The sequence below is a fragment of the Carassius carassius genome, chromosome 11 (assembly GCF_963082965.1).
Source record: "Carassius carassius chromosome 11, fCarCar2.1, whole genome shotgun sequence".
Taxonomy (NCBI): domain Eukaryota; kingdom Metazoa; phylum Chordata; class Actinopteri; order Cypriniformes; family Cyprinidae; genus Carassius; species Carassius carassius.
The window spans coordinates 13028926-13043783 of record NC_081765.1 but is presented as its reverse complement, the minus strand read 5'-3'; the positions used below and the strand labels follow the sequence as shown (position 1 = coordinate 13043783).

General features: G+C 36.7%; 2 protein-coding genes across 6 annotated transcripts in view; both read right to left on the bottom strand.

Moving 5' to 3' along the window:
• Positions 1 to 10888, bottom strand: part of LOC132152791 (insulin-like growth factor 2 mRNA-binding protein 2) — a 73466-nt gene extending 62578 nt beyond the window's left edge. For both annotated transcript variants that reach the window (XM_059561689.1, XM_059561690.1), the window contains exons 1-2: positions 10238 to 10888; positions 9123 to 9183 (exon numbers count right to left, since the gene is read on the bottom strand). In XM_059561689.1, the coding sequence (XP_059417672.1) occupies positions 9123 to 9183; positions 10238 to 10412 (236 nt within the window). In that variant the 5' untranslated portion in view covers positions 10413 to 10888. The remainder of the gene's footprint in view (positions 1 to 9122; positions 9184 to 10237) is intronic.
• A 1831-nt stretch (positions 10889 to 12719) lies between these two features.
• Positions 12720 to 14858, bottom strand: part of LOC132152790 (transformer-2 protein homolog beta-like) — a 6149-nt gene continuing 4010 nt past the window's right edge. Inside the window, exons 5-8 of one of the 4 annotated variants that reach the window (XM_059561686.1) lie at positions 14656 to 14768; positions 14399 to 14506; positions 13242 to 13315; positions 12720 to 13087 (exon numbers count right to left, since the gene is read on the bottom strand). In XM_059561686.1, the coding sequence (XP_059417669.1) occupies positions 13077 to 13087; positions 13242 to 13315; positions 14399 to 14506; positions 14656 to 14768 (306 nt within the window). In that variant the 3' untranslated portion in view covers positions 12720 to 13076. Of the gene's footprint in view, positions 13088 to 13241; positions 13316 to 14398; positions 14507 to 14652; positions 14769 to 14858 lie in introns of all 4 variants that reach the window. The other 3 variants (XM_059561688.1, XM_059561684.1, XM_059561687.1) reach the window with 3 other exon arrangements.

The window sequence follows — 14858 nt, the reverse complement described above, 5'->3', positions numbered from 1 at the left end:
GTCTCTTCATTCATAACTAATCAACCACTGCAAAACAATACTCAGACTTGTGCCCAGGGAGCTGGTGGCTTCTGACTCCCTCAGGGCTTTCTGAGGACGTGTTGTTGATGCCCTCTCAGTCATTCATATGGAGAGGCAAAATGTAAATAGCCGATGCATGAGTGGGACTCATGAATAAAAATCTTAGTGACAATTTTACAGTTGCGTAGGGGAAGATCCCACAAACACCAGAGACATTGTGCTCTAAATGCCAAAGGCAGAGATCCAGATGGACCATGAGGGACAGACAGTGACAATTTAATTATGAACAAGTTGTAAAAGGATACAAGGTATCATGAAATTTAACAAATAAAAATACAAAGTCACAGTCTTTCTGAATAACAGAAATAATTAATTACACATGAAAACAAAATCATAAATATATCTAGAGATGTTCCGATACCCTTTTTCTCTTCCCGATACCGATTCCGATACCTGGGCTCAGGGTATCGGCCGATACCGAGTACTGATCCGATACCTGGGTGTGTATCTGTATATACAGCTGTATATACTACTAGCCCTGTGTAAATTTCTAGAATTATTTTATGGTGTGCTCCAGACTTATCCCTTGATAAAACATGAACAAATACATGGTTAACTACTGTATTTATTACAGTATTTTTATTATCTGACATGAATTTGACAGTAATATTATTTAATTTCTTAAGCGAAAAAGAACTTCAAATGCAGCCAAAAATCTAACACCGCAAACTAAAAAAGGTATTTTAGTATTTTAGTTTTACAATATTGGTGTATAAAAAACTGCAACAAATAAGTCTAGGAATATAAAAAATTCTATATTAATCAGATAATCTCTTTACAACAAAACAAGTAAAAAACAAGCAACCGTCTAGGCATAATTATTATTATTAATAGAGACGTATTATTACTACATAGAGACGTAGCTAAATCTACTGTAGGCTACAACAGTAGCTTAATATATTGTCAATTTACTCGCCATGAAGATCTTTGAGTGTCTGTGTTTATGATATGACAGTTTTCTCAAATGAAACGTTAAATTCTCATGAAGTGACGGTTTATGCGTTCATGTCCTCATATAGTGACAAACGGCAGAAGCCACAAAACAGCGAGCTCCCGTGCATCTGCGCCCGTCTCCCACAGAGATGTAGACTTTGCAGGAGTAATATTTAAATAGTATTTTGCAGTTTAATATTCACAGACACTAGTATATATATTCGGCTACAGCCTGGAGCCCTGCGCTTAGACTAACACGGAAGCGACTGAACGCAGCTGCGGGTAACGAATATACTCAAACTTACTACCGGTTCTACAGAGACGCTGGTATCATCACATTTTAAAATTTTCAGCACCGTCTTGGTCCCTAGTCGCCGTTTTACTGTCTGGTTGGTCCAGTCTGAAATACTGCTAAACAGCGGACATACTGCTAACCACTGATCTATAATATAGAAGCGGCTTCACTGTCTGTTGGCAGTTTAGAACGCGATGAGCGATCCAGTCATATATAGATCAGTGCTGCTAACGCGTTTTCATTTCTTCTTCGCTGCTCTACACAGGGGTTGCTTGTGGCATTACAGCACAACGTCATGTGTTTGCAATGCATTCTGAGCAGCGAAGAAGAACCGTGCAGCGGTTAGGCAAAGCTAGCGTTCATAACTAGGTCTTGAAAATGGTATCGGATCGGTATATGGGTTCATGTACTCGCCGATGCCGATGCCAGAATTTGTTGTGGTATCGGAGATATTTCCGATACTAGTATCGGAATCGGAACAACTCTAAATATATCCCGTAATATTCCAACTGTTTCTCCTAGTGAGCTATTATCTTCTGAGAATTATTTGCAATAGATTTCAATAATGTGACAGGGTTTGCTCAGATTTGCCAATTATTTGAGCTGTGCTATGTACATTAATTATGAGCAATGACATTTAAACGTGTCCACATTAAAGACAAAGAAAAGTCTTAAAAATCCAGTTTAAAGCACATATGCCAAGGAAATGTACTGTTTGTATTCATGTTGGTTTTGACAAACAAAAAAAAAACATTACCTTTTGAACCATTATAAGACTTTCAATTTGATGGCTCTTAAATTTGGTGAAACCATCAAATTAATTATTTTTTCTTTTAATGCATTTTTTTTTTCAATAAATGTCTATAATTTGGCAGACTTCCTTTTTTCAAACAACCAGTTTTGATTAAAAAAAATTCCAGAAATAATAAAAGGTTATTTCATAAGGTTTTAATTAGATTTTTTTTTTCTTCATTATGATATCCGGACAGATCAACCAAAATTAATTTAAATTCAGAAATACAAACATGCTCCTTACAGCAGACAAAAAATAATAGATGTAGCCAAAAATGAGTGCCATTTAACCTTTTATTTACATTTTATACATATGTAGTTGGTGCTTTTATCCAAAGTGACTGAACTCAAGGTATACATTTTTCAGTTCAAGAATTCCATAAGAATCAAACCCATACACTTCCAAAATTGTATATTCTTAAATAGTTAACCAACAATTATCTCAGTTGTGTCTCTTTCAATTCCCCCTAAAGCATTTTATAATACACTTCTGAGACAAAGCTGATATTTAAACATAACAACAGCAAACTCCACAGGTCTCCTGAGCCAGGAAAAGAACAACATCTGAGCAATACAATTTGCCTTTGGACCAAAAAAGAAAAGCTACATGCACTTTTACAAAATGCATGTATAATACAGGACCCCTTTTCTCCATCTTTGACCTCACGGGAAAAAAAAAAAGAAACACTCCTATTTGGTTTCCATAGTAGCCATACGATTTTTCTGCTGGAACCACTGTTGGGTATAAACTTTGTTCTGCAGGAACAGTTGGAGCACTGATAATATTTGCAAACACCGCTGGGTGATGAAAAGCTCCCTTTAATGGTATGGTGCACTCTCTTCTGAACGCTGTAAGACAAGCAGCGTTCCCTTGATGCAGCCGCAATGAAATATTTAAAGCCCCTCTATATTACGCATATTTCTTGTGACAGTTGCGCAGAAGGACAAGATAAATGCCATCAAGTTCAACTGACTGGCATCTTCAGTGAATGAAAAATGAGCCTTCGTAGTATCACAACACAAGTGTGAATGGTCAGCAGAAGAATAGGTTGTACTGGACAGGTGGTACTGAGCAAGCCTGAGACCATCTCACCAGCACTGGGGGATAACAACTGCTCCAACACACACACACACACTAATGGCACTCAGTTGCACAGTGAGGCAGTCAGGGCCAAAGTGCAAGGCGTGGCACCTGCTGGGTTCTCAGCTGCCCGTTTCCCAAGAGTAAGACAAACTCCAAAGCAGTGCCACGGCACCATGTCTGGACCATAGACTGTATAAAAACATGGACGTAGAGTCAAAGTGGGCGGAGTCGGCCATCGCCATCTCGGCAGCGGGTTTTCACGAAGGGCAAAATTAGCTATATAGCTCAAACCAATTTTTTTGAACCAGGCTGTAAATATTTTTTTCTGCTTTAAGGTTTGGCTATTTAACATGGGGAGTCTATGGGAGTGACTCCCTTTTGGAGCCAGCCGCTAGCGCCCAGTCGATGAATACGTTTTAGTCACTTCCTTGTTGGCTTTAGGAGAGAGAGCGAGTGAGGTTGCCACTTGGTCTGAACGCTCATGCTCATGCTGTATCACCCCTGCTCAGCTGAAATATCCCACAGTCCTCTTCTGCAAAGGTAGGCTTACATCAAGCAAAGCCTACTGCGCAAATATATCTAATGGAAAATTATTTGTGGATCTACAGTAAGCACATTTTAAATTGAATTTTATACTGAAGCATTTTATTATAAGATTGTTGTAAATGTAACAGAAACACTATTGTTTTTTTATGCTTGACAATGACATAACATGATCTGATGGACAATTCAGATGTTTTGATAATTTTATATGTTTTCTTTGTGTGTGTGTGTGTGTGTGTGTGTGTGTGTGTAAATACAGGGTAAAAGCGCAGATGTCATGTAAGTTAACATCAGAATAAATGTTGTAAAACTAAAGGAGCGATTAATCCTTTCTTTTGTATGGAGACACACATGAGTGAAATGGATTATCTGAAAATAAAGTAGAACATACATTTCAATCCATCACTTCTTGACTGGATGAAGAAAGGAACAAATGCAAGCTTGCATCGACTGTAATCAAGGGGAGAGGTTTAAGCAGACTAAATCAGTTCGACATATGTCGAAGAGAGAAATCTGTCATTTTACAGAATGATCTATGAACCACCGGATTAGGATACTATGAACACATTGATGACATTACGAGATCAATTATTTTAAACAAATTAATCTTTCATTGCATCAATGAATTACTCACAATAAAACCATCAATGTGTTTTAGAAAATAAATAGGGTGAATTTTCATTTCATGCCGACTTTAAACTTCAATTCAAACAAGCAGGAAATGATTGCAGATTTGTTTTGAAACAGCGTCCATTCACGTTAAGCCTTTTCACACTAACCAGACTGAAGCCTTTTTCCTTAACGCAGTGATCTAGACAGACAGAGATTTAATCTAAAGATCTACTGTACGCACAAGAACAGAGCCTGTACAGTCTGAGATCACAGTCCACCACCTTTCAAGTGCTTCCTGTCACCATGAGCACAGTTAAAGAAAGTTTTTAAGGTATACATACAAATGACAACAAATAAGCCAGCTAGTAAATGAGCTACACTAACGGACAGCCATTTGCCATTCGAAGGACAGAATCCACTGAGGAAAATACAACACGACTGAAACACATTACAACTGTTTAAAGGTTTAAAAATGACACACAATCAGAACAGACCTTCTCTTTAAAATACTCAACAAATGAGAATCATTGCCATTAACCCACGAGTCTCCAAACACACGTTTGATAAGAGCCAGTGAAGAGAGCAGCCAAAGCCGCTTCGTCGGAGATTACAGCATAAAAGCTTCTACAACAATCATTCTCACATTCTTTATGATATAATCCCTTTCTTTTCTCTGCGCACTTTATAGCGATAAAGGGATTAACAAATTAGGAATAATGCATGACAGTATTTTAATCTCAAGAGAGGCAAGGTTAAAGAAGGCATAGTAGAAAGCCAAGTACAGTAACAGTAACATTTCAATAAAAACCTTTAGTGGACTGACAAACCAATATGCCTGTTGCAAACCTCTGTAAATTAAAAAAATAAAAACAGAGTTCAAAGAGAACAAATCACTTGATATTCTATTTGAGCACGGCTTTACAGATGATCGTGTGAAAAGAGAAGAGCGCAGTGCAATGAATTTCATTTGCTCAGAGTTTAAACGTTACTGACGTGTTTATGACAACAAATAATGTCAAGACTGATGCCTTAAACGTTAAAGCACCTAAAAACCATAACAATTTTGAAAGAATATGAATTTTTAGTATCGCATCCGCTGCATTTTAATTTTCAGAAAATAAACACTCAAGCGTGCATCAAACTTTAACAAGACTCTTGAGTCATTCTAATACTCTTTCAGGATCTCAAACAATGATTTTATGATTTTACAAAGAGTATTACAGGTCAGTTGTTTGCCGTATGTGACAATGAATAAAGCTGTGATGGGGGAAAGAATAATGATCATTACAGACACCCTTAAATAAATGTTTCAACTGAAAACAGATAAGCAGAGTTATTGGGAATTAAAGCAAAATGAATAAATTGTTTTAATCTGCCTGTCAAAGGTAAAAGTAAAATGTAAAATCCATTATGTTCAACAGAGTATGAATATTCCTACACAACAAATAATCTGATTAAAAGAAACTCACAGAGCCTCACTATAATACAGTAACAATTTTACTCAATAATTTAATAAATTTTGCTTCATAAAATAAAATGTATTATTGTTCTGAATGCAACCGAATTGTCTGTAATCAATTAATATCTGTTCATTACTATGAATAAATATGTATTTTTGTTCTGCGAGCTACAAAATATTTTAATGTTTGGATTTGGCTAAATAACAATCAATCATTTTTTTTCAGATCAATAACAAGCTGAATCATTCCTAACAAACTAGACATAAGCACATGACAAAAAAAACAGAAAATATTTTAAAACATTTCCTGGTATAAAAATAAATTTAAATATGGTAGTAATTTTGGTCAACATTTCAGAATAATTGTAAAAATACCATAATGTGCTTAAACATTATCAACACAGTGTATAAATATGATTTTAAATAGATTAAAATTATAGACAAAAACATTATTTTAGAAGCACTGGAGACACATATGAGAAACTAGTGAAACTATTTACAGCATTACATACATCCACCTCTGCTCCTTAATAAAAGATCAGATGAAAACAGGGAGAATCCTGAATCCTGAATGGAGCACATGCTGCTTGGTGTAAGCCCAATTTAAAGAATCTAAAAGTAACATACATCAAGGGCAAGTACAGCTGCTCTTCAATAGAAGATCTTCAATACACTGTTTTGTATAACAGTGCAATGGATATTTTACAAAATGCACAGAAAAAAATACTGGGACATTTCTGTTTCTAAAAAGATATTCAGAACCAATTCACAAAATATATATATTTAAATAATGCACATGTACATTTTTCTGTATTCTCATTCTGATTATTCTGATATAAGTTATGTGCTACAACTTTTTATATAAATTTGGAATCCTGTGAAAATAAACTGTCTGATCATTCTTACAAATTATCTATGTGCTACTTTGAATTGACATGTTAAAATTATATGTAAAGTATTTAACTGTAAAGACAGCTGACTATGCTAAATGCTAAATGTTCATGTAAAAGGTGAAGAGTTTAAAAGCATTTTTCATTAAATTCTGACTTGTTTTACAGCTTGATTTGTGAAAATATAAAAAAACAATTGCTGAAAACATAATGGAGCACTGGAATACAATAGTTAATAACTTACAGATCAATATGGCAATTTGGCAAAAACAATACTCATTTAAAACATAATATCTATTTTGACTATCTATTTTGTCATTCACTAGCCTACATGTGATCATTTATATTATTTCAACATTATTTTACATTCCATATTAAAATGCATTTACACGTAATATTATTTATTAAAAACACCCATAATATACTTAAAACAAATCACACAAAAAATAAAATACAATCAACTGCATAAAAAGCATGCTTGTTTTAAATTATTTCTGTAAATAGGGTAGTCTGTTCAGCAAATGCAATATACAATAATGCACATTAAAACTATCTATATGTTTTCCCTTATATATGGGCTAAATCTGTCTCTTTAAATTAGTTTTTTTAATATAGCCTCTTCTAACAAAAACCAGTTCATTATAAGAATTTAATTACAGTCTTAAAGAAAAAAGCATCCCAGTCTTAAACAATAAAACAATTAATTAAAAACATTAGAATTACTAAGGCAACAATTCTGTATCAAGCACGTCTGTATGAAAATAAATAAATAAATCACATAAGATACTGGCCATTCTCTTTAAACCTGTGTTAAATGCTAGTGACAAAAAAACGATTTCAGTCTTTAGGTAATTTTTCACAGTATGCATATATAAATTACGCTTGTAAATTAAAACAGCAGTTACTAAACACACCCTTTAACTGCATTGAACACAGAATACATCAAGGATTCAGTGAAATATCGATAACAACTCTCATTTCAGTATCCAAGTTAATGCAAATTATCACAACAGCAATAACAAACCTATGTGCTGCTCCACTGAATATCTACGCCACATGCATGCTCCATAATAGCATTGCTCAGTACGTCTAAACTATGCACTGTGAAATGAATACTGAGGTAAAAAAAAAATTAAAAAATAACCTATAGAAATACCTATAATCACGGCCAACATGGACATGAGAGGCTGAAGTACCATATCTAACACAAAACTCATACGCGCCTTGTTCGTGAGGATTATATTGCGGCATAAATGCGTCCATATATCGCACATTTGTAATTTGAGCCGCTCCAGTTCAGTTCAGATTACATTTAAGATTCTAGAAGCACTCTAGAACTGCGTGAATCCTTTTAGAACGAGCTACACACTCACTCACTCTCACACACGCGCGCGCGTGCGTTGTGCTCGTACATGCTGCTCTCAGTCATGTTAGGCTGACTCTAGTAGCAGCATGGCCGACTCTTCCAAATCAAAGACTGGCCATCTTGACTGCGCACTGTAAGCAACACATTCCCCGAGTTACACGCGACCTCGAGGCGCTAGAGACCTGTAATTAATATGGTTTCCGAAATAACGCTTTTGCATCTTTACAGAAAGGTTATTTTTCTACTTATGCGTTGTGTGTGACGCGTTGTCTGACAAAAAGACGTCGTAACGGGCGTGCTTTTGATATAAACTAACCCTGTACATGTGATTTCACATAAACCCCTTAAATCTCATGGTTGTGAGCTGTTTTCTAGCCATTTCTATGCCGCCCTCCCGTGGAACACAAACGCAGGGCCTATAGGGGAAATCACGTGGGCACGGAAGGGCCTACACGCGCCATGAGGTCATGCACAATGATCTTGTTCTTGGACAATTCAAGCGTAAGAAAGGGGGGTATAATGTATAATTTCAGAAATGTTTCGGTTAAAACTTTATTTTTATATTTGCATTCAGTACCTGGATCTACAGCACGCAAACACGGCGTGTTCTTAAACGGAAAATCTGTGATTTAGATTATGCAAGGAAACACCCAAATATCATCAGTATACTTTTCTAAACCTGATACAATCAGCGCTTTTACAGTTTATAACTTAGGTAATCAGTTTATAACTTAGGTATAGGTAATCAGCGTAGTCTGAGTCCAGGCCACATTGTGCCAGTTTCAATGCTTAAGATGAACTGCAAATATCACAAGCTCATTAACCCCTGAGAAGAATGTATTAAACATACAAGTCAAATAAAATCAACAGGCATGAAGAACGTAGTTTTACAAAATAAAGATTAAGCTTCATTGACAAATATGCAAAATAACCTAAAAAATCAATTCAATTTTCCCTAAACATCACAGCTTCACAAAGACTAAACAAACACTGCACCAGCAACTTCCAAATGCAGCAGAGTTAATGCTTCTTTGCACTGCAAAAGCATAAATCAAAATTATTATTACCTTAGTTTTTTAGGAACCGAGTAGTCGACCTCGATCACTTTCCCATGTAATTCAACTTTCCCTGCGAGCAGGAAACAAAACAAATGATCAGAAAATTGCATTCCTCCCATGCATTATTGACACGGCTGAAATTAAACATTTAAGCGTTCTTAATCACAATTATAAAACAAAAAACCGTGCGTGCACCGTAAATACGTGGGGTACAATCACACGTGTTCGTGCTTATAATGCACGCTGGCGAGGTAGTGAGTTTTCTCATGTATACATGTAAGGTGTAATATCTTAACCACATTTCCTATTATGCCTGATGATATTATGCGAAATGCTTGATGCGCTGATACGATATTAAGAATGGGCAGCCATGCTTTCCACTCCCACTAACTAACCACATACGAGCAACGAGGAGAGTTTGAAGAATGGGAGGTCAAAGGATAAGCCTCTTCTGCCTAAATTTATCCTGTTTATTCAAGCAGGTTTTGATGTGTACTTTTCTGTTGCATGCGCAACGACTCGCGAGCGTCAAAAAGGTGTTGTGCTGTGCATCTGTTGTATGAGTGGCCTGGCGCAGCACAAAAAAATTGGCATTTCACCTCCGTCCCCCCAGCTACCTGTTTATTAGCACTTTCCTCCAGACCCCCTTCACCCACCTTTAAGACACCTCGTAAAAACATACCTGGACACCATAGGAACATGCATGTGACGCATTCTTTTCGCTCAGTTCGCTCGCTTCTTTTCAATAAAATCAAGACAAAAAATAACTGAAAAATAATTAGCCTGCCACCCGAGCATCATACCCATCCGATACATTCCTATGGGACGACGGCTGAGGAATGACCCCCATTCCGCACCTCGGCTTGGTGAAATGAGCGTGCATTTAAAGATTTATATCAGAAATTCAACTTGTATCGCGTGTTGGAAGCCAGCACTAGTGCGATTGAGCTCGCGGGCGTTCATTCGCGCACTGGTCCGCTGGCGTAAAGAACTGGAGCAGCGCGCGGCTGATGCGCGAGCGCTACTTTTTAATTTCTCATCCAAGAAAGTCTTTTACGGTGTCAGTCCAAGATACATATATAATATATTACCAAGACTTTCCGCGATGTGATAAACGCACTTACCGGATAGAGTCTCGATGGCTTTAATCGCCCAGTTCTGGTCGGGGAAGTCCACGAAGGCATAGCCGGATTTGAGCAGGACCTGGTCGGTCACGGGAAGCTTCCTCTCGCCGAAGAGCTGCTTCAGGTCCTCCACGGTCACCGAAGGACTCAGATTCCCCACATAGAGTTTGTTCATGGTCTATACGAAGATCTGTAGCCTACGTCCAAATATATCGGCGTGCGCGCGTGCAACTGATTGCTCGAAGTAAGCAAAATAAGAGGAAAATAAAATTGAAAAAAAAAAAAAAATAATAAATGTGCTGAAAATCAGCAGTCACCCCCCAGATGCAACCCGACCCCCCCTGCTACATACACAACTCTGTTCCTGCTCAAACTCTTTCACAGGGACTGAAAAAAGTGTCGTTGCGACGCGACTCTGTTGCGAACAAGCGCCGCCTCTAAATAAAACCGCTCTTAAAGATCACAAAATCACTTTTGACTAGTTTATGGACTTAAATTGGTGTCTGGTGTTCAGTTTGAAAGCATAAATCATCATCGGATACGGCATAATGATTAGACTCAGAGAGTAACACAGGAGGGTTTAGTTCATATCCACTTACAGAGAGAGAATATCTGTTCAAATCCAGTATTATATTGTAATGACAGATCATATAGCCCTTCAGCGGGTGTTATTAAACGGATGTATGCGTATTTAAATAACTTTCAAAGGCAGCTTCATTTACACGTGATTGACAGCTTGATTGGCTTCTTTAAAATGTTGTGGATTGATGGGCGTTTTCCTCCGTCCCTTGTGAATAACTCGTTCTTTGATTTATATTCGTTCACTCTAAGAGTTTGATTCGATATTTAATCTAATAATTGAACCGTGAAGCTGTAAGCACAGACTCAAAAGAGAATAGCTGCTGGAAAATGGGACTTTTTGGCAACGCCCATGTTGATGTTGATGGAAAAGAAACAGGAATGTGGAGAAGCCTTATGGAATTATGATTCAGGAGGAGCATGAACGTTATATATGAATATAATGCATTGATTTCACTTAAGCAGACTGTGGTAAGAGCCTTACAAAGATGACCAATATTTGAGCAATCTCCAATCATTTTTATGCCACAGATGTGGGTTATATATATATATATATATATATATATATATATATATATATATATATATATATATATATATATATATATATATATATATATATATATATATATATATATATATATATATATGGAATATCTAGATGATTTAATTCATTTTAAATAGTACTCATAATCTGGGTGGGACTCTCACATTAGGTCTCTACCTGAAATGTTTGCCCCCTTCTGCTGATTTCTGCATTTCAAGTGACTGTACTGTACATCAGTACAGGGGTGCTCTGTTTTGCTGTATATTGGGGTTTTCTCTTAAAAGCCAATAAAAATCCTTCCAAATGCCAGGTACAGTAAAAGTAGTGCATTCCAGAATGGTCAGCTATAAGCAGATGTCTGCACACACTGTCTAAATCCCTGAGTACTTTATTTTTTTACACAAACTGGAGAAGTATTTCAGATGATCCTATTATTAACAATTTTTTCTCTGAGGTCATGAGACTTAAATTGGAACAGAGCTCAGGCAATGGTGTTGTAGCGTTCATATTCAATAAACCTATTAATTTCACAGTAATTCAAGGCAAATGTCTTGGGAGAATATTTGTATGCATTGCATAAATATGCTGTCCATAAATCTGCACTGGAGGATTTTAAGACAAGTATTTCAATCCTTTAGGTTTAAAACTCTCAGATTTCAACGTTTTGAATGATTCTCTTGTTCTCTCCAGACTGGACTATTGTAATGCTCTCCTGGCGGGCCTTCCTGCATGTACTGTCAAGCCTCTGCAATTGATCCAGAATGCAGCAGCAAGGGTTGTCTTCAATGAGCCAAAAAAGCTCACGTTACTCCTCTCCTCATCAGGTTACACTGGCTACCAGTAGCCGCTCGCATCAAATTCAAGGTACTGATGCTAGCCTACAAGACGACCACTTGCACGGCACCAACATACCTAAACTCACTGGTTAAATCTTATGTGCCCTCCAGAAGTTTTCGCTCTGCAAGTGAACGACGCCTTGTGGTGCCATCCTAAAGTTCAAAATCACTCTCACAGACCTTTTCCTGGACTGTGCCGAGCTGGTGGAATGACCTCCCAATCTCAATTCGTACAGCTGAATCTTTACTAATTTTCAAGAAACATCTAAAGACTCATCTTTTTCGACAGCACTTAACCAACTAATACTAGCACTTTTCCTTTTCTTGTCTTTTCATTTATTAAAAAAAAAAAACTGGCTATGCGTTCTATATTAGACTGAGACTTATCATGGCACTTGTGTACTGTTGTTGTTCTCTTGTTGACCTGACTGCTTCTATTGTTCTCATTTGTAAGTCGCTTTGGATAAAAGCGTCTGCTAAATGATTAAATGTAATGTAATGATTCACGCAGAAGCTCAAATCAGGGAGGAGGTATAAAGAAGTTTATTGCAAGACCACTGCTAAGCTTAAAACACATAAAAACATAATGGTGTGTGATCAGGAAACTATCATATAACAAATGCAAGTTTATCATCAAATAGGAAACTTAAAAAAAAAAAAAAAAAAATTTTTTTAAAAGTAAACAGTGCAAAAATATTCAAACTTATGGAACATCCAGACCGGTCACAGACACATGAAACCTCTAGGCAAGAAATCAAGGGGACTGCGTTTAAAGTACATCCAAACTCATGCCACCAGAAATAAACATCTACGTCATAAACAATGTCATTGTCATCAATATCATCTTCAGGGAGGGTGAAAGGAGTCAAACTTCACTTCAGTAATGGCCTGTAAAAACAAATAAAGGTTTTATATATTTATGTCCCAAATTACCAGAGCACTTATACGGTGTTGAGCTTAAAGCACTCTTCAAACATAAAGCCAGGCAGACAATACAAATGACTTTCACTTAAGTCTGTGGTAGTGCTTGTGCAGTACTTACGAGGGGAGTAGGAGCGAGAGCGTGATCTTGACCTGTATGGTCCTCGGCCGTAGTAGGGAGAGGGGGATCTTCTCCTGTGAACAGAAAACGGAGATTTAATGGAAACGCCAGCATCTACAACTCACAACAAAGAAGTTGCATTCAAAACTGTGCAATAGCAAACCATTCCAAAGTTAAAAGCCATTTAGGTATTGTTGCATGTGAAAAAATAAATCTTGCAATATGCAGTGTGAACTCATGTAGTATGCAATCTGTAGGACCAGGGCTCAACAATAAGGATAAACTGATGCCTTGGGACAAGTGTGTGAGTGTCTCAGGCCAGCTGAATAGACTTGACCTATTTGACCAGTGGTGCTCAACTCTACACTTTTCTTTCAATTATCTCATACAAATTAATTTTGGTCTTTTTAAAATAAACTGAATAACAGTTACCATAGTACTATTATTTAGCATTCTAACATAGATTAGCACGGTAAGCATTCACGAAGTAAAAAAATAATTTGTAGCTGCATACCCTCCAGATATTACTGCCAATTAAAAACGTTGAAATAAATGGCATAACATTTTTGAAGTCTCTTATGCTCACCAAGGCTGCATTTATTTGATCAAAAGTAGTTAAAAACATTATTGTCAAATAGCAATTTACATATACATATATATATATATACACACATATATATATATATATACACACACTTTAAAATGTATTCCCATAATGACTAATTGATGATTTGCTGCTCAAGCTTTTTAATATTATCAAGGTTGAAAACTGCTGCTTAATATTTTTGTGGAAACAAAGATATTTAATTCAGGATTCTTTACTAAACAATTTAGTAAATTTAGCATTTATTTGAAGTATAAATCTTGTGTAACATTATAAATATGACTTTAATGTCACCTGATCAATCAAAAGCATCCTTACTGAATAAAACATCACAAAAAAACTACTTTTTTTTTTAATGGTCGCATGGTAGTGCGTTTAACAATATACTGCATATTTAACATCAAATGTTGTAGTAAAATGAGAAACAAAATCAGCTGATTAGGGCCAAATCTAATCTACTGGCCCAGCATAGAGGAATCCTTATTGTTGAGCCATGCTGGATGGTGTGATGACCCTACAAACACATACAGACTGTTGAATAATAAGAGATCACCTGTACGACCTGCTGTTATAGTAGTCACGATCATCATAGCGATCATATCCACGCTCATAGCCTCGATCATAGTAATCACGGCGACGGCTTACACTCGGGCCTCCACCACTGCAAAAGAGAAAAAATGGCTGTAGTTCAACACTGGTCATTGAAATACACAACACTGGTTAAAAATATTTACCAAGAGAGAAATACTCAAGAGTTATCATCTAGAACATTCAGAGTTATTGGAGTGTGTGATTAATCAGACTCACTATGTTGGTCTGCCCATGTATATTCCTGGAGTAGGTGTGTGTGGCCTCTTGGTAATCGAGTAGTCGACTCTGATTCTGCGTCCATCTAGCTCCATACCATTTGCACGCTCCTTGGCCTAAGACCCAAACAAACCAGAATAACCCATACTGAGCACACAACAATATTATTTCTGCTTAAGGCCATTAATCCCAGGTATGCCCCTATT